This window comes from Aulostomus chinensis, chromosome 20, assembly GCF_037954235.1.
Source record: "Aulostomus chinensis isolate RoL2024-O1b breed Wild chromosome 20, RoL_Achi_v1.0, whole genome shotgun sequence".
Classification (NCBI taxonomy): domain Eukaryota; kingdom Metazoa; phylum Chordata; class Actinopteri; order Syngnathiformes; family Aulostomidae; genus Aulostomus; species Aulostomus chinensis.
In genome coordinates this window covers 24,635,550-24,659,863 of record NC_141339.1, presented here as the reverse complement: position 1 = coordinate 24,659,863, position 24,314 = coordinate 24,635,550, and the positions used below count along the sequence as shown (strand labels likewise).

The 24,314-nt window shown below is 49.6% G+C and overlaps 1 protein-coding gene and 2 long non-coding RNA genes across 6 annotated transcripts; 2 read left to right on the top strand and 1 right to left on the bottom strand.

The window, feature by feature from the left end:
- Positions 1-1,755: 1,755 nt before the first annotated feature.
- kif26aa (kinesin family member 26Aa) lies at positions 1,756-23,040 on the bottom strand. 2 transcript variants are annotated; one of them, XM_086189663.1, is made up of 13 exons: positions 21,961-23,040; positions 18,065-18,257; positions 17,197-17,391; positions 16,929-17,022; positions 16,561-16,829; positions 14,825-15,008; positions 12,388-12,544; positions 11,436-11,598; positions 7,173-10,221; positions 5,898-6,088; positions 4,997-5,017; positions 3,645-3,795; positions 1,756-2,871 (listed from the first exon to the last, which is right to left on the bottom strand). In XM_086189663.1, the coding sequence occupies exons 1-13, from the start codon at positions 21,975-21,977 to the stop codon at positions 2,696-2,698; spliced, it is 4,860 nt and encodes a 1,619-aa protein (XP_086045789.1). In that variant the 5' UTR covers positions 21,978-23,040; the 3' UTR covers positions 1,756-2,695. The 2 variants fall into 2 exon arrangements, with proteins under 2 accessions (XP_086045789.1, XP_086045790.1); XM_086189664.1 differs by lacking the exons at positions 18,065-18,257; positions 21,961-23,040 and having other exon boundaries at positions 16,561-16,746; positions 17,197-17,259.
- Positions 11,212-12,998, top strand: LOC147243425 (uncharacterized). Of its 2 annotated transcripts, XR_015110609.1 has the most exons (4): positions 11,212-11,583; positions 11,839-11,965; positions 12,099-12,585; positions 12,947-12,998. It is a non-coding gene; the product is annotated as an uncharacterized LOC147243425 (long non-coding RNA). The 2 variants fall into 2 exon arrangements; XR_015110608.1 differs by lacking the exon at positions 12,947-12,998 and having other exon boundaries at positions 12,099-12,773.
- Positions 16,685-18,121, top strand: LOC147243424 (uncharacterized). 2 transcript variants are annotated; one of them, XR_015110610.1, is made up of 3 exons: positions 16,685-16,818; positions 16,933-17,472; positions 18,103-18,121. It is a non-coding gene; the product is annotated as an uncharacterized LOC147243424 (long non-coding RNA). The 2 variants fall into 2 exon arrangements; XR_015110611.1 differs by lacking the exon at positions 18,103-18,121 and adding an exon at positions 17,743-17,866.
- Positions 23,041-24,314: the final 1,274 nt, after the last annotated feature.

Below are 24,314 nucleotides of genomic sequence, written 5' to 3'. Positions count from 1 at the left end.
CGGGCCATCGAAGTTCAGGACCGTCTCCACGCTGCGTCTCTCTGAGCTGATGGGAGCTTCGCCGTCTCCTGGAAAGGAAGCTTAAATGCATATTTAGGATCCTTTTACGAACCTCTGCTTTCAGCTTTGACCCGGCGCCACCTGCTGACCTTTGACATCCAAACGAACAATCCAAACATAGTGATTGAACAGCTTCCGGAGAGGCTGAAGACAACACGGGTCCAGGAGGTTCTCGTCTGACAGCCCTTTGGCGGCGACTGCTTCCATGGTGCCAGTCAGCTGACAAACATTAAGAGAGAGGGTGGCAGCGGTGATGGAGGCGGGGAGTGATGGCCTCCACTTCTGTCCGAACGACGGCTAATTGACAAACAAATAAGTCAATAAAAGGCCATTTTATCTGAGTTGCTGTGACAACCAGAAGCCCCGCCATGCAGTGGATGAGACGGTGGAGGAAGCTGCTTGGATGCTTGAAACCAGTCAGCTGACTGAACCGGAGGCCTGTTACAGGACATGAGAACCCGCAGGATTGTTAGGTTCTCTGACTGAGCTCACGGCACGAGAGTGGGTGTGCTGGTCCGGTACCATCATAATGCTGTCACCCATGATTCCCCCGAAGTGATGCTGTGCTTGGAGAGATACTCGATGGCTTTCCACAGAGCTATGCTAGTACTTCCCACCTGCTACCAGTCATTGTGCTAAGCTAACTAGCGTTGGCTTCTACTGCTGAGGTGATGGACAGTCAGAGACGAAACTTCTCTACTGCTCTGCAATTTTGGACTCAAAAGTGGCTGCTAAACCTCCAGCGTTTGGCTTCCATCGGTTTGGGAGAGGAAACTTTATCTTCTCAACTGGATTCAGTCTTCAGTCCACTCGTCTGTGCTGACATTCACTGGCTCAGACAGCTGTTTATCTCCTGGCGCAGTCCGCTGTGCTTTGAGCGTCTCACCGCGACCGCCGCTGCCGAGCTCTGACGCCTGATGAGAGGAAAGTGAAATGTCACACTTCCTGTCTGATGTGGCGGGAAGGAGCCGACAGACGGCGAGAGGAAGAGTGAAGCAGATAAAGATGCAACAAATACATCGACACACAAGAGGAACGTTTGGAGCTGCTGCAGTCGACAAGCTGACGCTGCAACTTCCTGTTTTCAACTTCGTTCTAACACTTTTGTAAAAGTTCTGGGTTCACTGAACTCAAACAGTCGGCGCAGACACCGCTGGACGAGTCGTTGCTGCGGCAACCGCTTGGGCGTCGACACTGAAAATAATAAAGTACCTGACACTCGCTCACATCCACGGTCGTTGTGATTGTGTTCTTGAGATCGAACGACCTCGTCTTCAGTTTGCCGCTGTGGAGTCGTAAACATGGAGTGACCACGGAACCGCCCACCTGACCAACGAGAGCCAGAACAACGGGCGATGACAATGTGACTGTCACATCTGCTTTGTTCCACCTTCTGTCCTCCAGGAGGCGCTACGGCCTGAATCTGGGTGGGAAAATGGAGAAGCAGCGCCGGCTCCGCCTTCACTAGAACTGCTGAGGAGCCCTTGAGCAAGGCCCTCAGCCCCAAACACTGAGGGACCAGCAGGTCCCACAGTGGTTGAACCCCCCCATCCACCACCACACATAAAAGTTTGAGAAAAAGACTCCGCCCACCAAAAGCCGATTTCCTCAGATCTTTTTCTTTGATGTTCAAACAACATTTGTCAAAAGAAAAAAAAGACTCGTGAGACGTTCAAGACGACTGAGTTGGTTTATTAGCACGCTGGCCACGCCCTCCTCGCTCCGCTCACCACGCTTTTCTTTACAAACAATTAAAAAACTGTACAATAGAAAAACAAATCAAAGCTCTTGATTTAACAGAAGATTAAAGTCTGGTCTCTCTCTTCGTCTGGCGACACGTCAACATCACACGAGAACAAACAACGTTTCATGCAGCAACGTAAGAACAACCTGTTTCCATGGAGACGGGGGGGGGGCCTTCCTGCAGATTTACACTGAAGAATTTCTGATTTGAAAGTGAAGAGCAAACTGGGAGGAAGGTAAATCTGAGATTTGGAGCATTGACATTTAATATTTAGAGGAAAAGTTGAAGAAGTATTTTTGTCATGTGTATACTAATATTTATATTTCCAAGTATTGGAAGTATTGATGTGGCCTACAGATGTAGTATTATTATCAGAGAATTAAACTCTTAGTATTTAGTCCAAAATACTTAAATTTACAAGCCACTGCATGGAAGAACATTTATGCCGAAAAAGTTTGGAAAAATTCTGAAAAAGAAAGCGGAACAATTTCAGATATTTCTTTCATTAATATTTACCAAATACAACGACTTATCGCAATTATTTAAAACAAAATTTAGAAAAAGCTATTTTTTTTCAGACGTCAGGACAACGTGTCCAGGATATGTCAGGTTCTCTTAGCGTGTGTTTAGCGTGACTGGTGGCGATCTGAACATCCTCACTTCCTGCTCGTCTCGTGTCTGATAGAAAATTAAATCATTCCAGAAAATGTTGCATAACGCAGGGACGGATGTTCTCCGGTAGGGAGTTTCACAGGAAGAAACCAGCTGATCAATAGAAAAAGGAGCAAAGGAAGTTTAATTGAGATCAGAAATAAAGGCACTTCCAGAACGTTCCACCATGTTGAGCCCTGGCCACTGAACCAGGAGCAGCCCTGACGAGGCTCCTCCTCCTCACACCTCCAGCTGTCCTCCGCGCGCAGCATCATCCGCCGTGGTGATGTCGAAGCAGGTCTCCATCATGACGCGAGACTTGCAGAGGTTGACGCAATACTCCAGCTCGGCTGTAGCCTGGGCCAGAGCCTCCAGGTACTCCTGGGACCCCCGGTCTAGGTCCTGGTCCACATCAACTACAGAGAAGACACATAGGGAGAGATGGCGTTCAGCTCAGGGTGACGTCCGGCGCTGCTCAGCTGCAAAAGAAACCACGTTTCTGCTCTTTCATGCAAGGTGGTGCAACTACGACAGCCAATTATATTCATGACGTCAACATTAACAATGAACATTCATGAGATCGTGAAATTCTTCGTGTGTGAGAAGACGAGTTTGATGGAACGGGACCCAGTGAACTGGCGGGATTCCCTGAAACAGCACAGCAATGTTCCCGCTGTTCCTCTCAGAGCTGAAATGCGATTGTGTTGATGCAAACAGCGCAGTCCCGATCGCCGGCCGGAGGGTTTGTCCTGACTGACGCGCACGTCTCTCACGATTCCTTCGGTTGGAATGAAGAAAATCGTTTGATACTTAAATAGAACCCTTCAAACCAGACGGTCAAACGCCTTAATCACTGAATTTCTACGAAACTTCCCGTTGCTAAGCAATGGACACATTAGTCATGGAGGGTTTTGGTGTTGGGTCTCTTTAGATGAAAGGAAGTTCTGGTTCCAGACCTGCTTGATTTGGAACATCCCATCAGAGAACGTTGTTTGGCAGCAGGTAAACAGTGGGTTCATGTTTTCTGGCCTGGTTGATTTACGAGGCCTCAGGATTCTGAGACCACCTGCAAACCTTCAACTTTCCTCTACCTGTCTTCAAGTGTGTAAAGGTGCACTTCCTGTCTCCTCCATGTACTTCCTGTTTAGTTGCGAGTGTCACCTGAGGGTCGACCTGGGGTTGTACTCACACTCTCCGTTCCACTTGCAGGCATCCAGCATCAGCCGGCTCTTGGCCTCCTGCAGCTCCGCCTGCAGCCGTTGGTGTTTGCTGCTCAGCTCTCGGATCTGCTGCTGCCGCTTCTCCAGCATCCTCAGCCGGGCGTTGAAGTAGAGGAGGCCCTGCAGAGCAAACACACGCCGGCTCAGACCCGGGGCACCGGAGGGTTGGTCTCCAAGGGGCTGGGATTCTGCCAGAGCTCCTCGCCTGAGTCTACCGCTGGATTTAACTCAGAGGCAGACGCAGATACAATTAGCACGAGCGCTAATCTGCTGGCAGAGGAGGATTAAGGACACCTGACGATGCGGAGGAGGTGACAGACACGTGCCAAGCACTGGAAGCACAATCCCTCTAAAGGGATGAGAGGATAGAGCCCCTCCTCCAGAGAGCTGAGCCCCAGGCTAGTTAGCTTAGCTCAATGAATGGTAGTGGGTGGGAAGTGTTAGCATAGCGCTGGCAAAACCCTTTCTCCCAAACTTCTACGCCTGCATTAATCATGATTAATCAGGTGTTCAGTAACATCGTATTTTCTTTCCTCTTTGGCTTATCAGACTTTCACTCACAAACCTTCCAAGTATTCAGAGAGTAGTACTGAGTATTCCTGTCATCACAGGGAAAGGGTTTTTTAAAGTTGTACTCATTTTCTTTTCTCTGATGGGGTCTTCGTGTGACCGCGTGTAAAAATGAATAAATGATTAACAAGGCCCCAGCAGCTGTAATCTTCAGTGTGACAAGATTAATATCCTGAGATTATGAATCTTTAATTTGTGTATTTTCGTCACCAACATCAAGTATTAGTTGAAACAAGAAAATAAACAAAAACCACGTCAGAAAATAAGTAGAAAATTTTAAAAAGGCATTAAATAATGAACTATTTTTGCTGGGCAGGTGGTCCTCACTGTGGCCCCCCAGCAAGAAGGTTGTGGGTGGAGCAGTGGTCCTCCCTGTGGCCCCCCATCAAGAAGGTTGTGGGTGGAGCCCCGGCTGCAGCACGGGGTCTTTCTGGGTGAGTCTCCATGTTCTCCCTGTTCCTGCTGGGTTCTCTCTGGTACTCCAGCTTCCTCCACAGTCCAAAGACATCAAGAGGGACCAGGTTAATCCAGACTCTAAATTGACCGTAGGCGTGGCTGGGAGAGCCAATGGTTGTCTGTCTCTATGTGTTGGCCCTGCCATGGACTGGTGACCTGTCCAGGGGGAAGGCTGCTGGGATAGGCTCCACCCCCACCACCCTCAACAGGAGAAGAGGGGGAACATGGAGGGAGGGATGGATGATGGAAGGATGGATGATGGAGGGATGGATGTTGCAGGTAAGTGTTGACTCACCTTTTCCACATCCTGGAACGGCTGCAGAGAGAAACGGAGACAAATGTGAGAATCAAACTCAAGGTTCTCTTTTGTTTCCTTCCTCGCCACTCACTGACGAAGGTTAACCAGGCGTTAACACAGAGGGGCAGTAAACCCTTCATTCATCACCTTCCCACACCCCCCAGCCATCTGAACAGTAATTAACTGTGTGGTAATGAACTCACTACCTGGTCCTGCTGCCCTCTGGACGGACGGCGGTGAGGACAGACCAGTTATTCTCGCCACTCAAAAATATTTCTCTGTTTTTGCAGATGAAGCTGGGAGGTTCCAACTCCCTCCACCTAGCGATGCACCTGAAGGCAGCACGGCGGTGGGACACTGAGTTCTCAACACTGACGCTTCAATGCACCACCTTCCTTTTCACAATTACAACTTCTAGACAAACCTGAAATCCCTGTTGTCCACCTTGACTCTGATCTCTGACCCCAAGAATGGTTTCTGTTCATCCTTGAGTCCCAGTGGATGTTTTGGGTTACACATTTCCTAAAGACAGTCCAGAGACCTCGTTTGCCACAAATACACCAAAATACACGTTTCAGTTGAAGCTGCGAGCAGCTCGATTGTGGCTTCATTAAACTTTTTTTTCGATCAAGTTTAATTTCAAAGCTGCAATCACAGCGCCCTCTAGCACCAAAGACAGGAATCACAGAAAAGTAACGGCAGTGGCCACAGCGACGATTCCTTTGACTGTGTCTAACCATATTTGTAATATGCACAAAATTGGCTTCCATGTCATCAGTCTATTGGAGTCACATAACCGTGATTATTAGATCAGATTCTCAGGCATTTCCACTTGTTTATACACAAACTTTGGACAACTGCTCTCTTCTGTCTGTCACAACAGGAAGCTCCGCCTCACCTCCAGCACTGTCACTGCCTCCCTCCGCCTCTGCAGCCGCTCCACGTCGTCGATCTCGTACACCTTAATCTCAAAGGGCTCCTTCAGGGTGCTTCCCAGGGGGGGCAGGTCCACCCACTGCCCCCCCACCTTCCCACCCAGAGAGGAAGTGTCTGGCAGGGGCGCTGGGATCAGGCGCCGTCGCTGGAAACCTGAGGGGGAGTGGAAGGTAAAAATAGCATGTCAGTATTCATAACCTGGTAGTGACTCAACAGGCCTTCCTGGGTTTCCATAGGAATCTGAGACTGGCGGCACCTCTGAGACCTGAACGGTAAATCTGGGATGAGCTCCAAAGCCATGTGACCACAGCTCCGCCCCCCAATTGACTGGCGAGCCAATTAATCTGATCGTTATTATTCTGTCCAAGATCAAAAGCGACAGCACAAACAAAAGTGTGTGTGTGTGTGTGTGTGTGTGTGTGTGTGTGTGTGAAAGATGGAGGAGATAATTGGAGTTGGATATGTACACCGGGAGTTGCTGTGGGTTCATGAATCATTCATGAGGCAGGAGTGATGGGCAGACCGGCGGCAGCGGCGGCGGCCTGGTTCCATATGCATCAGGCTACCTGACCTGCGTGTCGCCGCAAGCCGAGAAGAGCCAGCCGCATGAATCTCAATCAGCCGCGTGAGAGGAGTGGCGCCCAGGTGGAATGCACTCCAGCGGCTCAGATCATGTGTGGGTGTAGATTTAATGATACACTCACTCACCTCGGATAGGCGCCGTTACGGCTCGGCGCTCATCCCTCCATCACTCCCCTGACTGATGGAAGCTATTCACCTGTTCTATCTCTTACATCTAGCAATTGGTTTTATCCACTCTTAGTTTCTAAGAAAATTGTGCTGGGTGGAGGCTATTTTACTGTTAGGATTAAGCAATGGTTCGTAAAAACGTGAAGAAGGAAGTAACCAGTAGAACTTCAGACGTTCCTGAGCAACGCAGCAATTTCCCCGACTGGAAATGCAGCAGGGCGGCAGACCAGCGTGGACGAGCAAGATTCCACGCTGGATACACACTTTTGGGTGAAGTATCACTTTCAAGCTCAGAATACAATGGATCGACCCGTCGTGGTCATAGCTTGTGTTCTGCGTGCCATTGTTGATGTTTCAGACATAAATGTAACTGGAACAAAATCTTAGAGCGTCAACTTGGAGCTCCTGAAGTTTAAGAATTAATTTCAATTTGATTTCACACTTTCAGAAAATAGTAATTCAGCGTCAGCCCCACGTCCTCACTCACCATTTCCTCTCTTCTTAGGCGATTTGGAAACTCTGCTCCTGTTGGACGAGGACATCCCGCTCTCACTCATGGAGTCGTGGGCTGAGGACGTGCTGCCGGTGGTCTCGCTGTCCCGGATCATACTCTCATAGCCGCTGCTGCCCCCACTGTGGTAGAACAGGGCGGTGCGTCCCATGGCGGGTGGCAGCTCCCCGCTGAGGATGCTGCTGTTGTCACTGCCGTGCCCGCTGCTGTAGTGCTGCGGCCTCCGGGGGGCGGTGATCTTGCTGTAAGGGGACGGGATCGGCGAATGGGTTGGTGACCCGCTAATACTGCAAGTCCCACTGTCAGGACTGTCACTTCCTGTTAGTCCATGCCTACTGCTCATTTGCTTCCTTTGACTTGCAGCTGCTAGCTCACTAACTCGGCTGTTAGCCACCCTGCTCATGGCCTGTTTTGTGCCCATGATGGTTCCTCTTCCTGACTTCACACCTGTCCAGGTGCGCGCTGGGGACTTGCCAGTCGGAGTTAGGCCAGCACTGCGTCCAGCTGCACTATCAAGAGGTTTGTGGGAGGAGCTTAGGCTCTTGGAGCTGGTCAGTGATCGAAACTTCGACCCACCAGAAGGTGCTGCTTGGGTGTTGCTGCTACTTTTGACTTGCCCCAGTTTGGCCGGGGATGCAAAGACACCAGGACAACCCTGTGAGGACGAAGCAGGTGTAGAGGTGGAGGCTGGAACTCCAAGTCTTGACACTGGTCTGTTGGACCTGTTGGTACCCCCCAGGCTAGCACCACTGTTCTCCCAGGACAGTCCAGGCTTGGACCCGACGATGGTTGGACTATCACTTCTCTCCAGAGACGTCACACTCCCGTAGTGCCGAGAGGAATCTACTTTGGCCCCTCGTTTCTTCAGGCTTGAAGATGCCCTAGTATGTTCGATTTTTAAACTAGATGTTCGAGCGCTGAATGAATCGGCCCGAGCCCTGACAGTGAACTCCCCCTCAGCGCTTGATGTTTTAGGGAAGAAGGACTTCCCAGCGTCACTGCTTGTTTTTAAGGCACTTGGAGATGGTCCTGTCCGTGTCTTTTGCTCTTGACTAAACTGTCTGGCAGGTGGAGCAGGAGGAGAGATGCTTCCAGATCCAGACTTGGAGATCCCACTACTTTTCTGTCCATTCAGTTTTTTTCCCAGGGAAGAAAATCGCATGGTGCCTGTTGCCAAGGTGCCCTCATGACCCCATTTCGATTCTGAGCTTTGGGGTAGAGAAACCGTCCCCAGAGTCGTGGCACCACGTGTGAGCCCTGGCAACTTGATGAGGGCATCTCCTCTCCGGCTACTGGACTTCTCGCAGCCGTCAACCACCCTTTGAGATGCTGCTTGTGCCTTTGATGGTCGTGGTACACTGTTGCTGTTCCCTCCAGGCCTCTTGGAGGGGCTACTTCTTCTACCAGTACAGAGAAGCTCAGCTTCTCTGGGATCCAAGTGGCTGCTTCTCTGAAGCAAAAAGTCCTCATATCTGCCTTCCTGTCTGCTGCAGTCCAGAGTTGCAGTTGAGGTAGGCTTGGTTTTCCTAGGAAGACTGGAGTGATGGAGGGTTGACACTGACACATTCAGTGTGTTGGCTCTATGCCGCGAGCCTTTGGGAGAGGCTTTGGGTGGGTCTGGAGGACACTTGGTATTAGGTGGTTTATTTAGGGTACTGGGGTCACAGTCCAGCTCTGAGACACTGCTGTCATTCTGTGACCTCTTGACACTGTGCTGTAGAAATGGCTCCCGGTGAAATGACTGGGTTGGCGTGGGCGCACTATACTTGTCCCCTAAATATAATATGCCTGTGCTGTCACTTTGGGTCCAATCCTCGCTCACTTCAGCTGACCACGAGCCAACAGTTGACTGCGTGTTGCTACACTGAGCAAACAATGTTTCCTGCCAGCTTGCACCAACATCAGTGCTGGATTCTACAGGTTGGCATGTGAAGGCATCATACTCATCATTAATACTGCTGATGATGCTGACTGGGCGCGAGCCTGAAGCTAAGGCCTGCAGAGAGCAGTCGCTGCTGAAGCTAACAATGTTGGAGGGACGCCCGTTGTCTGGAATGAGTCCGTGAGGAAGCTCCTCCACGATGGTGAACACAAGCTCATCCTCTCCGTTCAGCTCCACAGGCTGCTGCAGTGTAACTGTAGTTCTCAAGAAATCCCTGCTGAGGCACCTTCCCAACAGCGCCGCCTGGAGGTTGCTGACCTCCATGGGGGATCGGCATGTATAAGGGGCACCATCCATGCTAGCTGGCGGTTGGCAGACTACCTGTTGACTCATACCAACTGGAGGAGTCCGACTGATGACCTCTGCAGGCTGGGTTGCTGCCATGGAGGTGCTGAGTAAGGACGATGAGGCGGACGCCTTGGGCACAGCCCCTTTGAGGTAGACCTTCTCTTGCACCACAGGCCCTGGCTCCTGCAATGAGGGAGCTAAAAGTTTCTCTCCGTCTGCACTTGTCCATTTAGAAGTGTCCGTGATGCCACTGGCTGCCGGAAACTGTTCCTGATCAGGCTTATTATTACTGCATGTGGCTGGTGAGACCCTCTGGGTCTCATCAGATCTGTGTACAGATGTTGCCTCTGATGGTTTAGAAGCCTGAGTTCGGAGAGCTGCTGTTTGTGCTGCTTTGGACTCTGCGCTGAATGACGCTGAGCCCTCGCTGCCATCAATGCATTCGAGTCTCTCTTGCAGCTCTGCAAATGTGTTACACTTGAAGTGATCGCCATCAGTCCTTGGCATGTCTTTGACTCTCTTTTTGTTCAGGGAAGGGATGATGGGAACGAAGGAAGGAGGACCCTCATTGTCGCTCAGGTCCCAATCAGAGATGGCCACCCCCCCGGGGCCGACGTAGATGACGGTGTCGCAGGAGTGTTCACTGCTGGACGAGTGGTCGGGATCGCTTGACAGCAGTAGAGGTGTGTCCGGGTCCAGCGCTACTGTCCGAGGATGGAAGGGGCGAAGGTGTGGAGGTTGACGAGTAGGGCCCTCCTCACAGGAACTGTCCCCTCCGGATGAGCTGGAGGCGTACTGCAGGTGAGACAGGAATAATCCAAATTAACACACTCCAGGGACACGATGGGGGCAGATTGATGGGAGGGAAACCCATCTGTGTAGGGTGGGGCCCTGGAGGGAGGTTAAAAGTGCACAAGCTTGTTAGCTGGACCATAAACCAATGCAAGTGCAAAGCCTCACCAGAGGCTCGTGTCCCCTGTAGGCACACTGATATTGATTATATGTTCCCTGAACACAGAGCATCTTGTGAATTATGACTCCCTGACCTGATGGTGTGGATTTACATCGTTTGGAATGTTTTTTACTTGAGAAATCTGTTAAATTCAAACCTTTGTTACTCCTGTAGATCTGGAAATCAGCCGTTTATCTGAATCTGTTAAAATATCTTTAGATGGATTCAACTAAGGGCGGCCTGGTGGAGCAGTGGTCCTCCCTGTGGCCCCCAGCAAGAAGGTTGTGGGTGGAGCCCCGGCTGCAGCACGGGGTCTTTCTGGGTGAGTCTCCATGTTCTCCCTGTCCTGCTGGGTTCTCTCTGGTACTCCAGCTTCCTCCACAGTCCAAAGACATCAAGAGGGACCAGGTTAATCCAGACTCTAAATTGACCGTAGGCGTGGCTGGGAGAGCCAATGGTTGTCTGTCTCTATGTGTTGGCCCTGCCATGGACTGGTGACCTGTCCAGGGGGAAGGCTGCTGGGATAGGCTCCACCCCCACCACCCTCAACAGGAGGAGAGGGGGAACATGGAGGGAGGGATGGTTGGATGGATGGATGGATGGATGGAAGGAGGATGGATGGATGGATGGATGAATGATGGATGGAAGGATGGATGGATGGATGGATGGAAGGAGGAAGGATGATGGATGGATGGATGGATGGATGGATGGAAGGATGGATGGATGGAAGGAGGATGGATGGATGGATGGATGGATGGATGGATGGATGGATGGATGGAAGGATAGATGGATGGATGGATGGATGAATGATGGATGGAAGGATGGATGGAAGGATGGATGGATGGATGGATGGATGGAAGGATGGATGGATGGATGGATGGATGGAAGGAAGATGATGGATGGATGGATGATGGATGATGGATGGATTCAACTCAACCAAAAATGGTTCTGTAGAATGTAGATTTGAAGGCAGTGTTCATTCATTCACATTGGAACAAATCCAGTCACCTGCTGATGAATGTCACCAAAGTCATTATCCTGAAAGATGAAAAGGTACCTTGGACTTCTTCTTCCTGATGCGGTGGATGCGAGCGGCCAGCTGCACTGTGGTCAGTGTCTCCATGTAGTTCACCGGGGAGTCGGAGATGTGAGCGATCATGGTGGTTCGGCAGTTGATGTTTCCCAGGGATTCGCTGAGCAGCATGGTGAGCTTGCTGTCCCTGAATAATACATCAAGAAACCCCTCGTTAGCCAAAAAAGAGCCGACTTCGGAAAACCCAGAGGACCCTAGAATCCATTCATGACATCACGCAACAGGCGGGAAAAAAAGGAATAGTAACGATGTCTCCTTCCACATTCATGAGCCTCCACTTTGAACTACACTGTGTTCCATATCTGAGGCTCTTACTTTGAAAAGACTGGGAGTGCAGCTTTGATTTAATTAAATGTTTCTATCTCAGCTTTTTCTAGATTTGTGTCAGGGTTTAAAACTCTTTCTGACCCACAAACTGAATGATTTTGTGGCCCACGTCTGATTCAACCAAATCCTTCAACTCACAACTGGCAGCAGTTTTATATTTGTTACATGTGAGTGAAAACATTTGAAGCAAATGTATTAAATCAATAAAATCAAAAATATAAAGTCATAAACGATTTAAACACATTTTGTCCAAATTTAATTTCTCTCTTTTCTCTCTCTTTTCTCTTCATTTCCTCAAAGGTCCTGAGAAAAAAGTGTGTTCCCGCTGACTGCAACATTCAGTTTTGTTTTTTTCTGTGTATTTTTTGTGTACAAACTGAAAATGTGTTTTAAAATGGAAACATGGAATTTGGCGGAGAAAACAAACCCAACTAGACAACAGACGACAGAAAGCAAAGAAAATCAACCAAACAAACATTTCGAGGACACTCATCCCCCATGAGGACATCCACCCAGCTCGTCCTCTATCTGTCGTTAGGCAGCTGTGACCTTTGACCTTCATTAAAATGCCAGGAGTGTGAGCTTGTACCTGTAGGGGACGTGCTTGGCCCCGTTGGCGAGGGCGAGGATGACGTTTCCCAGCGCGGACAGAGACAGACACTGACCTCCACCTCCCTCTCTTGTCCTGCTGATGTCCGTCTCACAGCTCCCCAAGTCCAGCAGGTGGAGGCGACTCCGCCCCGACACTGACACAGAGACCAGAGACGTTCAAATAGCAGCTTCAAAGGTGGGTTGAATGTTATGAACGGTGATCAATTCATTGATTGGTTAATCAATGACTATTTGAATAAATGGTCGAGTGCTGAAAGTCATGCAAACATCAGAAATCTCCAGTCGATTAAACTCAAAACAATTTGATCTCGTCGAGCGATTTACTTACGACGTCTCTGATGTCAACTGACATCATAAAACACAGGCGGGAAATCACGTGACTTTGTGTCAAAGGTCTGATCTCTGATCCAAACTCCATTCAGAAAACAAATATTTTTAAGCTGTTTGAGTGTCATCTTGTGAAACTTAATTGATAATGCGACCGTCAGAAGCAGCGATGCAGCTACTTTGGCTTTATCTGAATCTGATGATTGCAGTTATCCATCCTCCATCCTCCTTCCATCATCCATCCTCCATTCATCATCCATCCATCCATCCATCATCCATCCCTCCATGTTCCCCCTCTTCTACTGTTGAGGGTGGTGGGGGTGGAGCCTATCCCAGCAGCCTTCCCCCTGGACAGGTCACCAGTCCATGGCAGGGCCAACACATAGAGACAGACAACCATTGGCTCTCCCAGCCACGCCTACGGTCAATTTAGAGTCTGGATTAACCTGGTCCCTCTTGATGTCTTTGGACTGTGGAGGAAGCTGGAGTACCAGAGAGAACCCAGCAGGAACAGGGAGAACATGGAGACTCACCCAGAAAGACCCCGTGCTGCAGCCGGGGCTCCACCCACAACCTTCTTGCTGGGGGCCACAGGGAGGACCACTGCTCCACCGGGCCGCCTCACAGACTTAGATATTAATTGTATACGAAATGTAAAATAAATCAAAAGGCCTTGATTGATAACCGGTTGTTACAGTCGTTGCTATGTTACCAGCACAATAATTGAAATCAAGGAAGAATTTCCTTCGTCCTTGTATCCAGTGTTACTGGGCAACCTGCAGCCAGTCAGAATCCATTCTTTAGCCAGACTGCTGACAGTTCGTCAACGCTATAAGAACGCTAACCTACATGTGGTTAAGAAGGACTCGATGTCATCGAACCATGGCATCCTCAGCACCTGGGATAAACCTGTGATGGACTGAGCAGGACGTTCGGCCATCCCTCAGACGTCAGCCTGAGATCTCTGCTCATCTATGGAGGTCAGAAAACGATAGCAGTAATGAAATCTTGCATCAGCAAGATGTAGGAAGAGCTGAGAGTGGCTGAGTGTACAATTTTACACCCGCAGGCCTCTAACCACGGCAGGACATGAAGCCTGCAGGCCTCATTAGCCATGCAGATTTATTCCCGGCTTGGACGCAGCAGCAGAAAACACTAATAACTGCTGAGATGTGACAGGCAGGCGTGGGCGGGGGGAGTGGACGCCGCTGAGCACCTCCAAGTGAAGTTAATTAGCAGCTACATGTTTGGCTATGAATATGAGGGCGTAAAAATTGGAGCTAATGGCTAACGGAGCAGGAGGTTCAACAGCGGCGGGTCAGTCTGTGCAGCTGTGGAACCGATGGTGACATAGCTGTAGCCTCCAAGCCTCTATCGCCCTGACAGAATCATGTTCTAGGATAACAGACTGCTGCTTGTAGAACAGGGTTCTCAAATGTCTGCATTGTTCAAGACCCCTGATAGGCATAATTCGCAAACCTCCCTTAACAGGGACCTTTCAGGGATACGTGAGTCGGGTTCAACAACACACGACACACTGATCCATCCCCTTGATTTGTCCCCATAAACGTCCACCAGTATGTCAGCTTATGTTGTTGTTGTTGTTTAATTACGTTTTATTGGCTGGTTGATTTCTTGCTCATCTTTTTCTTCTGACATAGCCTAGACTTTAGCGCACGTTAGCGCACGTTAGCACACGTTAGCACACGTTAGCACACGTTAGCTCACGTTTCAGTTCTGTTGGTTTTTGTAGCTTTCATTGTAATTTCTGTTCATTTTTTAATCCAACATTCAGCATTTATGTCTTCCTTTTAATGCCACCTTCCATTCTTTCCTAAATGTTTAGCTTTTGTTGCAGTTAACTTGTGCTTCAGGTTAGATTTGAGCTTTTATTCATCTGTTTGTCTTTACACTTTCATTTCAGAACACCTACAGTTTTGACGGTTCATTAATAGTACTTCATCTCTGTGTAGTAAAACTTCTCTGAGTTTGTAGTTTTCTTCTATGAAAACAGTTCTACTTGAATGTCAAATCAAAATCCCGCCAGTCTTCTCCATAAGTGGATGGACGTGATCTCACGCACGGACCTGCAGCCTTGTTGGTCTTGTCCAGTCTCTCCTGGTAGAGGTGCAGGGTGAACAGGAAGTGAGAGTTCCTCCGAGCCTCCAGGTCGCCCTGCGCCTGGCAGCTCTGCCTCGCCGCCAGCGCAGCGTCCAGGAAGAAGGCGGCTCGCTCAGCGTTGGTGGCTCGCAGCTCCGTCTGGTTCTGCAGCTGATGGACAAAGATCATGAGAATGCAAGAAGTGAGATGATGATGATGGTGACCATGATGGAGGCTGGTCATGTGACATGCTGAGCTCAGCAGCTTGGCTCTTGCGTAAAAGAACACAGATTTTCTGCTGAAATCCTGAGAAGAAGAAAAGAATTCAGAGAAAACCCTCAATGACCAGCATGTCGGAGATAAAATGAACAAAGATAAAAGCTAATTTAAGACAAAATGGGGTTTGATGAAGATAAACGACGTCTGCACAAAGGAGGCAAACTGGAGAAAGAAAGGCAAGAAAATTAAAGTGAGGGGAGATAAAAAGTGTCAGGCGGACGAGCTCCGGGGAGGTGAAGGTGGATTTTTTTGAAAATGCTCCCAGCTACATACTGTACATTCCAATAGGGTTCTGATAATGTTCCCTGCTGGGGTTCCCTCAGAATAACAACATGGACGACGTCAGAACTAATTGGACAGTTGTGGACAGCCATGAAGTCTCCTGGGTGAAGAGGAGGTCAGGGAGGACAAGATGGAGGGAGGACGGAGGGGAGGTGAGGTGTCATTCAAGGTGAACTCATGATGTCATCAGCATCATGTTACCAAACCTTTTATTTCAAGAATTGATTTGTGCTAATATGCTGGTAATTTCCTCGTCACTTTCTGACTCCGGCTCATTTTAGCTGATAGAAAAATCATCACTGGCAGTGTGGCGACCACAACCAAACCAGAAGATTGGAAACAGACGAATAACATCTCCTGCAAATTTTCAAGAGAAATATTCAGTGGGATTTTTTTGAAAATGCTCCCAGCTACATACTGTACATTCCAATAGGGTTCTGATAATGTTCCCTGCTGGGGTTCCCTCAGTCCTGTTAGGGGGATGGTAGTTGGTGGAATAATGAGGCAACATTCAGAAAGTTCTGCGAAGGTTTAAGGGATCATCACCATCTAGAGGGACGCCCCCTCTAGAACACCACTTCCCCTCTAGAACACCACGCCCCTCCAGAACACCGCACCCCTCCAGAACACCGCGCCCCTCCAGAACACCACATCCCCTCCAGAACACCACGTCCCCTCTAGAACACCACGTCCCCTCTAGAACACCACTTCCCCTCCAGAACACCACGTTCCCAGAATGTTTCCAGGTTGATGTTCAGGTAATACTCAGGAAGCTCTGGGAACATTTATAGGATAGCTTGGGGGAACATGTTGGAGGTTCCCCCCAAGGTCATCAGAGGAACCTCTAGGGAAGAAAAAAAAAACGTGTCAGGGAACATGAGTTCAAATTTGAAGACATTCCTGAGACTGAGGAGATGGGGGCGATGGGAAAGGTGGTGTTTGCTGCCTCCTCATGAGTACTGACCCCCTTCAGTTGTGCTGAGATGATGGAGGAGTTGGTGTGATTGTCCAGTCAGGCTGGCGATGGCGTCTCCAGCTTCTCTGATTCACCGTCAATTTAATGGAAAAGACGCTTCACTGATTTGCTTTCAGACAACCTGAGCCTGACAAACGGTTTTATTTTGAAAATCCAGCGTCGGTGAAAGGGAAGGATGGGTTCTACCTGAGATCCACAGATGGGGTCTTCCCACAGTGACACAGCAGGGCCCGGGGCCTCCTGGTGGCCACCCAACGAGGAGGCGAGATCAGCTAGGAGGTCACTCAGCGTCTCCTCGCGGCCGGAGATCTCCACCGCTGAGACTCGGACAGAGAAACCGGCCCCGGCCTTCTCCCTGCGCTCCTCGATCACCTTAAACAGCCAGGAGATGGCAGTCGGAGCCACACCTAGACTCTGCGTGGAGCACTCTCGGCCAATCATGGTGTATGTCTTACCTGGGAAGGCAGAATCAACAATCATCTGACTTGTAGAAAACGTGTGTGTGTGTGTGTGTGTGTGTGTGTGCGCGCGCGCGCGTGTGTGTGTGTAATTACCCAGGTTAGCATGTCCGTAGCAGAAGATGCAGCCGTCTGCTCCGTTCACCACTGACTGGATGACCTCCGCCAGCGTCCCTGAGCACACCTCAGCCTATCGGGACGAGGTCCAGTCAGCATCGACCAATCACGTCAGAGCACAGTCACACAGGGATGTTGTCAACAAATAACTCCATTTTGAAATTTTCCACCAATCATGCAGATTGCTGTGAGAATACTGATGATTCTCAAACATCTAACACCTCCAAAATTTTCTGTCCTGTCTCACCTGTGAGGCATCTTGGGTAAAGATGGCGTCGAAGGTGAAGGTCTTGGGCGCAGAGCTGGAGGATCTCCGCTGGGCTACGCCAGCCGGCGTCTCGCAGAGATTCAGCTGCTTCTTCCTGCCATCGACTTTGAGGAAGGACATGGACTCGGACGACTCGCTGCTGTTGACCGAGCAGATCCGGAGCATCACTCTGACCTGGAGAGAGGAGAGACGTGCGGATTCCTGAGACTGAGAAAGAGCCAGCGGGATGGGACGGGTATGAAGCACTCTGCTGAGGTAAGAAATGTTCTCACGTGGTTCTCTGGAGGTCACAGGAGAGGGTTCCACTCAGCAATCGGAATAATTGGAGAACATTCAGACTTCAGAATGTTCTGGGATTGTTACAGGTCATTACAGGATGTTCCCTGTAGGTCACCCGGTTCTCAGAAGGTCAAGATGTTGAGTTATTTGAAGGAAAGGGGGATGTTACACGGTGTAATGACAGGGGAACATTCACAATGCTCTGGGAACGTTTAGGGGGCCTTTACTGTAAAATGTTCCCTGTAGGTTCCCCGAAGGACCGGTGGTCCAGATGTAGAGTTCTATGAAGGTTGGAGGGTTGTTACGAGAAGAGTTCCAGGGAGTATTCAGCATTCTCTGAGAACGTGAACGGAATGTTTGCTGCAGGTCTGTGTACAGTGTTCCCTGAATATTTGTAGCAACTCTTATCGACATTAAAGGAACCTTTAAGGAACCAGTCACCAAAGTCTAGTCTGTTCAGTCTAGAGTCCAAATTCAGACGTCGCCACTGAGATTCAGCAGAGTTGAGGTTGTACCGTTGTCAGCGGGAGGCCAATGACCTGCAGGGCATTCTGGGAGAACCTCTTACCTTCCCCATCCCCGGGGTGTCCTTGACCTTTGACCCAGCACGTAGGAGGCATGGTGGGACAGCGGGCGGCGAGAGCTGCAGGGCCCCACTGAAGCCCCCGGTGTAGAGCAGCGGCCCCGGGGCCTCGCCTGGCGGGGAAGGGGGGCCAGGACGGGACTTCTTCCTGCGAGACAGACTGAGCTTCTGAGCCGCCCTGCAGACGAGAGACATCAGAGACGTGACGCCGCTTTGGGGGACCAGACGCTTCGCTCTTGATGGGTGTGATCAGCGCCTTCAGTGGGTGCTGACGGTGGCGGCCACCCCTCCTGCACTTGTAGCAGATGTAGAAGTACCAAATTTAACCATCAGACACTTGGTTTGCTCGTCCTTGGGTGATTCATTATTGTGTCTTTGCTGATTTCCCGAGCCGACCCATGCAGTTTCTCAAAAAAAAAAAAAAACAGAAACAAGGAATTGAAAACTGACAAGCTGCATTCTGAATTTTCCCTTTTAAATTTGATCGTTAATATTTCACCTTTTTAATACATTTTCAAATTCCTCTTTTTCAAATGATGAATTTGTAATAATTTTTATTTATTTGCTTTTGAATAAACACATTTGTGAAGATCTTGAGCCTCTAAAGTGACACGAGTCCAGGTCAGGTGACGTTGAACAGTTTGACAGCTTCAGGTTTGCTCTGCTTCAGAGCTGAAATGCGTCGTGATGGTTATCGTTATCATGATAGCTCCTGTTTTCCCTGACACACATGGGCCTTCGTACTGAGCAGCGTCTGAAGAGAGACGTCATGGTTACAGAAGAAGAGTCTTCCTGCGCTCCTCCTCCTCCTCTTCTTCATCTCTCCGTCCTCTACTCAGCGGCCAATCAGAGCACTGAGTGTGTAATTACAGCCTCCATGAAGGACGTCAGAGTCCGCCGCTGGGAATACGCTCAGTGAGTGTCCTTGGACTGACACCTTTCTGAGGACCGGCTCCTGAGGAGGTTCTGGTCCGACCTGGAAGAAGACTGATTCACGTCTGTGGTCACAGAGGACACTGCAAACATCTCATCTGAAAAAAGAGCTATCTGGTGACAGTGCGCCATCCTGGGCCTCCTGAGCAGATGAGTGACATCACAACCTGAAAGGAGATTTCTCGTGCTCGTGTGCGGGCCGGGAGAATGTTTTAATACGATCTATGAATGAAACAAAGGAGAAATTTGACACCCAATATTTCTGTCTGAAATCCAGCAATAAATAAATCTGTTTCTCAGGGTCCACTGAGGGACTCTGGAGCCTGACTGGGGTCCGAGAGGTGGGGCAACGGTCGCGGTTTTGTGGTCACTCTACCAAACCATTGTGACGAGGGAGTCCAGCCGGGGGGAAGTTGAGTCTTCCGTGAAGGACTCAGAGTAGCTGCTCCTTTGCGTCGTCAGGACCCAGCTGAGGTGGTTTGGACATCTAGTCAGGATCCACCTGGTCGCCTCCCTAGGGAGGTGGTGCTGGAGCTGCTGCCTCGAGAACCTGAAGGCAGGTGAGCAGGAGAGGAGGGGCGGCTGGATCTCTACCTCTGAGATCCAGATTTCAGTGATTCAACTCCAATTAGAAAAAATTATGTCCTTTATTTTCTTTATCCTCTTTAGCAATGATACCCTTTTACTGTGGATGAAAGGGTTAGGGTCAGGGTTAGTCAGTTAGTGCTGAGTAGTGCAGGAACCTTCTGACAGCCTGCCGACTTCAATCCATCCATCATCCATCCATCCATCATCCATCCACCCATCCATCATCCATCCATCATCCCTCCATGTTCCCTCCATGTTCCCTCTCTTCTCCTGTTGAGGGTGGTGGGGGTGGAGCCTATCCCAGCAGCCTTCCCCCTGGACAGGTCACCAGTCCATGGCAGGGCCAACACATAGAGACAGACAACCATTGGCTCTCCCAGCCACGCCTACGGTCAATTTAGAGTCTGGATTAACCTGGTCCCTCTTGATGTCTTTGGACTGTGGAGGAAGCTGGAGTACCAGAGAGAACCCAGCAGGAACAGGGAGAACATGGAGACTCACCCAGAAAGACCCCGTGCTGCTGCTGGGGCTAAAATGCTTGCCAACATTTAACTATTAATTTAAATTTCAGTTAACTCAAACCAAACTCAGTTATCACTGAACCTTCCATTTACGTTTGACAAACTAGTTAGCAAGTTGACCGCAGCCGCTTAGTTACGAATCTCTGACCCTGGACTTAAATGTTCCTCTTGAATCCAGTTAGTGTTGCTACAGCCCAGATGGGATCTCACGGTCTTTATGGTGAAAGTGTTGAGGAAACATCCAACGGAAATAAACAGGGAATAGAATAGAGTAATTGTTAACATGGTGACGGATAAAGCTTTCACTCTGCTTTCATCCCTGTATGGTGGAGGTTCAGTTCTACATCAGATCCACCAGTAAACACCAGACCGGTGGATGGTGGAGGTTCAGTTCTACATCAGATCCACCAGTAAACACCAGACCGGTGGATGGTGGAGGTTCAGTTCTACATCAGATCCACCAGTAAACACCAGACCGGTGGATGGCGGAGGTTCAGTTCTACATCAGATCCACCAGTAAACACCAGACCGGTGGATGGTGGAGGTTCAGTTCTACATCAGATCCACCAGTAAACACCAGACCGGTGGATGGTGGAGGTTCAGTTCTACATCAGATCCACCAGTAAACACCAGACCGGTGGATGGTGGAGGTTCAGTTCTACATCAGATCCACCAGTAAACACCAGACCGGTGGATGGTGGAGGTTCAGGTCTACATCAGATCCCCCAGTAAACACCAGACCGGGGGATGGTGGAGGTTCAGTTCTACATCAGATCCACCAGTAAACACCAGACCGGTGGATGGTGGAGGTTCAGTTCTACATCAGATCCACCAGTAAACACCAGACCGGTGGATGGTGGAGGTTCAGTTCTACATCAGATCCACCAGTAAACACCAGACCGGTGGATGGTGGAGGTTCAGTTCTACTTCAGATCCACCAGTAAACACCAGACCGGTGGATGGTGGAGGTTCAGGTCTACATCAGATCCACCAGTAAACACCAGACCGGTGGATGGTGGAGGTTCAGTTCTACATCAGATCCACCAGTAAACACCAGACCGGTGGATGGTGGAGGTTCAGGTCTACATCAGATCCACCAGTAAACACCAGACCGGTGGATGGTGGAGGTTCAGGTCTACATCAGATCCACCAGTAAACACCAGACCGGTGGATGGTGGAGGTTCAGTTCTACATCAGATCCACCAGTAAACACCAGACTGGTGGATGTTGGAGTGGTGGAGTCTTAAAAACCTGGGTTGCTAACAAGAGTCTAGAGGAGCCTACAGAGGTCCTGGAGGTCATTAAAGGTCATTAGGGGGAACACAAGAATCCTGAAGCTTAGAATTGATGACCTTAAAGTCATGTGACCCTGGTGTAGCTCCTTCATAGGCTTACATTAGCTTAGCACTGCTAACTGCCAACACCTCATCCTTGAAGTGACCACTTCCTGTTGGACTACAAACACACCTCATCCCTCATACTATCACTTCCTGTTGGACTTCAAACACACCTCATCCCTCATACTATCACTTCCTGTTGGACTTCAAACACACCTCATCCCTCATACTATCACTTCCTGTTGGACTTCAAACACACCTCATCCCTCATACTATCACTTCCTGTTGGACTACAAACACACCTCATCCCTCATACTATCACTTCCTGTTGGACTTCAAACACACCTCATCCCTCATACTATCACTTCCTGTTGGACTACAAACACACCTCATCCCTCATACTATCACTTCCTGTTGGACTACAAACACACCTCATCCTTGAGGACGAACCCCTGTAGCAACATTTGAATTTTGGAGGATTCCGTGAAGACGTGATACTCACACTTCCTTCCAGTCCATTATCTGCTCAGAGTTCTTTGCCGTGTGGAACCAGGTCCGATCTCACCCTCATTCACCATCCTGGTAGTCATTGCAACACGGGATCAAGTAGAGGACTCGCAGGCCAACGGGACCTGACAGATGTCCTGGTGGAAGAGGGTACACAGGCACCCGGAGGAAGCTTCAACATGAACTGATTCAACGAGGGTTCAATTTTGGGATCCGCTTGTGGAAAACCTCAAAAAGTGTCAAATCAGAAGAAGTTCCAGGGGAGGAGGGGGAGCTGATATTTAATTTTGCTGTTTGAGATCACACAGTTTCTTCTTCCAGCTGTTTTAAGGAGCCAAAGTCACAAAGATTTGAGATGATTCCAAGAAATCAAAATGTCTGATCGTGAGTTTCCAACCGACAGAGAAAAGTCTTCAGAGATTTGCTGGAGATTTTTCCAAGATTCAGTCACTTGCTAACCAAAGGGAATTTTGACGAGAGTGCAGCTGCTTGCAGCTTTACTGCATCAGAGGCACCACACACCTCCAAGAACTAGGAAATATTCAGAGTCAATCTGAACTTCCCAATGATTGTCCAGCAGTCATTTCATCCTCAAACTGGAGCTTGAAGTGTCCTGCTATGATGACGAGAGTGTCCCAACAGACCGTTATGCTTCATCTGAGACACCTATGAACCCCGTGTGGGACTGGCGGAGGTCATGTGGGCCAGATGAGATGAGCACTGGTCCATTTGGATCAAGACCCAGTAAAGTTTCCATCATTCTTCCTCAAAATTTCTTAAAAGTTCATGCAGAAGTCAGAGGGGTTCCACAGGGAATTTCGTTGTATGGAGTTGCTTTGTCAAACAGGACTTTCTGCTTCGTTCCTGACGCCTCTGGGAATCTGGGAGATTATTCCCACTGTTTGGTTCATCAATCGGCACGTGTGGTGGTGCCGATCATCCTCCAGTGGATCCGTTAAATAGCAGTAAACTGGCCTCACATTCTTCAGGAGGTTTCGAGCTCCTCTGGGAATATTTTCCAACAGGTTTCTCTGAGTTCCTCAGTCAGAGCAACGACTTCCACCTCTGCACTCTCCGCGCCTTCATCTCCAGCAGGAAGTCTGCTGGTTCCGAGTTTGTTGCTGGAAGTTTGCAAAGAAAAATGTTGAAACATGATCCACCAAAGCATGCACACGTTCAGGGGGGTTCAGTTCAGCCAGTCCTTGAGCCAAACGCTGCACCAAACCTCCACTTCCACCCTACAACTCACATCTCTGTTTGTTCCAGAAGCTTCCACAAGTCGACCTCCACCTCTTTATCCTCGCCGTCCCGCTCACGTCACCTCATTTCTGCTCTCTACCTCTCTTCTTCCCCTCTCTCTTCCCTCCCAACCTCTCCTCTCTCCTGGAGCTCTCCAGTCTGTTCGGACTCCTGCAGTATCGCAATGACTTCCCTCCCTCCCTCCCTCCTCCCTCCCCCTCCTCCTCCAGGAGAGAAAGAGGGATGAAGAGCGGCAGCAGTGGAGGAATTAAGGATCAAAAACAGAGGAGGAAATCAATGGCTGGGTTCCTGCGTCTCACTGCTGTTGTTGCTGGGAAACACTGGCAACCCCCCCTGTGCCATCCCTCCCTCCCTCACCTTCCCTCTCTCTCTTTTCACAGCTCCGCCTCCACATCATGTTGGTACACGGCAGGCGTGAAAACCGCTGTTCCTCGCCATCCTCGCTCTCTCTCACACACTTGACATGCTGCATGAATACTTCATGAGATCACACACACACACACACACACACACACACACACACACACACACACACACACACACACGCTGGACTTCAAAGACGTGTGTGTGTGTGTGTGTGTGTGTGTGTGTGTGTGTGTGTGTGTGCACGTGCGCGCACCTTCAGGGTTCTGAAACAAAACAAGATTTCTCATGCTGACAGAAAACCAGGTGATGAGACCAAGCAGGAGAGTCAACACAAACAAATCAAACATGAAACTGATCTGAGAGCAGCGGTACTGGCTGGATGGCAGGTTCTCAAGTTCTCAGCTTCACGTTCATTGGCTCCATAAATACTGGAACGTGTCAGTTGCAGCGCCACCTAGAGACGAATACCACAAGATGTGATGCAGCCTTAAACATTGCAGGTCATAAGGGCTGTCGTCTTGAGCTCACTGAGATGTTCTCCCTTCCCCCCACGTGACCTACATGGGTTCCACACATGTTCTACACAAGTTCTACATGTGTTCTCAATGGCCAGTTTGGGGCTGAAGAGTGAACTCAGCCCCAAACCGAATTAGTCCAAATTGAAAAGTTCCGTTTCAGTCGGATTAACATTTAGAAGTCCAAGAAGCCAATCATCTTTCCTGC

What these genes read in the sequence shown, in the direction of transcription:
- kif26aa (XM_086189663.1), bottom strand. An exon ending in CAAGACCAACAAGGCTGCAG is followed by an intron (nt 12,545 to 14,824) that starts GTCCGTGCGTGA and finishes TCTCTGTGTCAG; the next exon opens with TGTCGGGGCGGAGTCGCCTC. An exon ending in TCAGGAAGAAGAAGTCCAAG is followed by an intron (nt 10,222 to 11,435) that starts GTACCTTTTCAT and finishes TCTCACCTGCAG; the next exon opens with TACGCCTCCAGCTCATCCGG.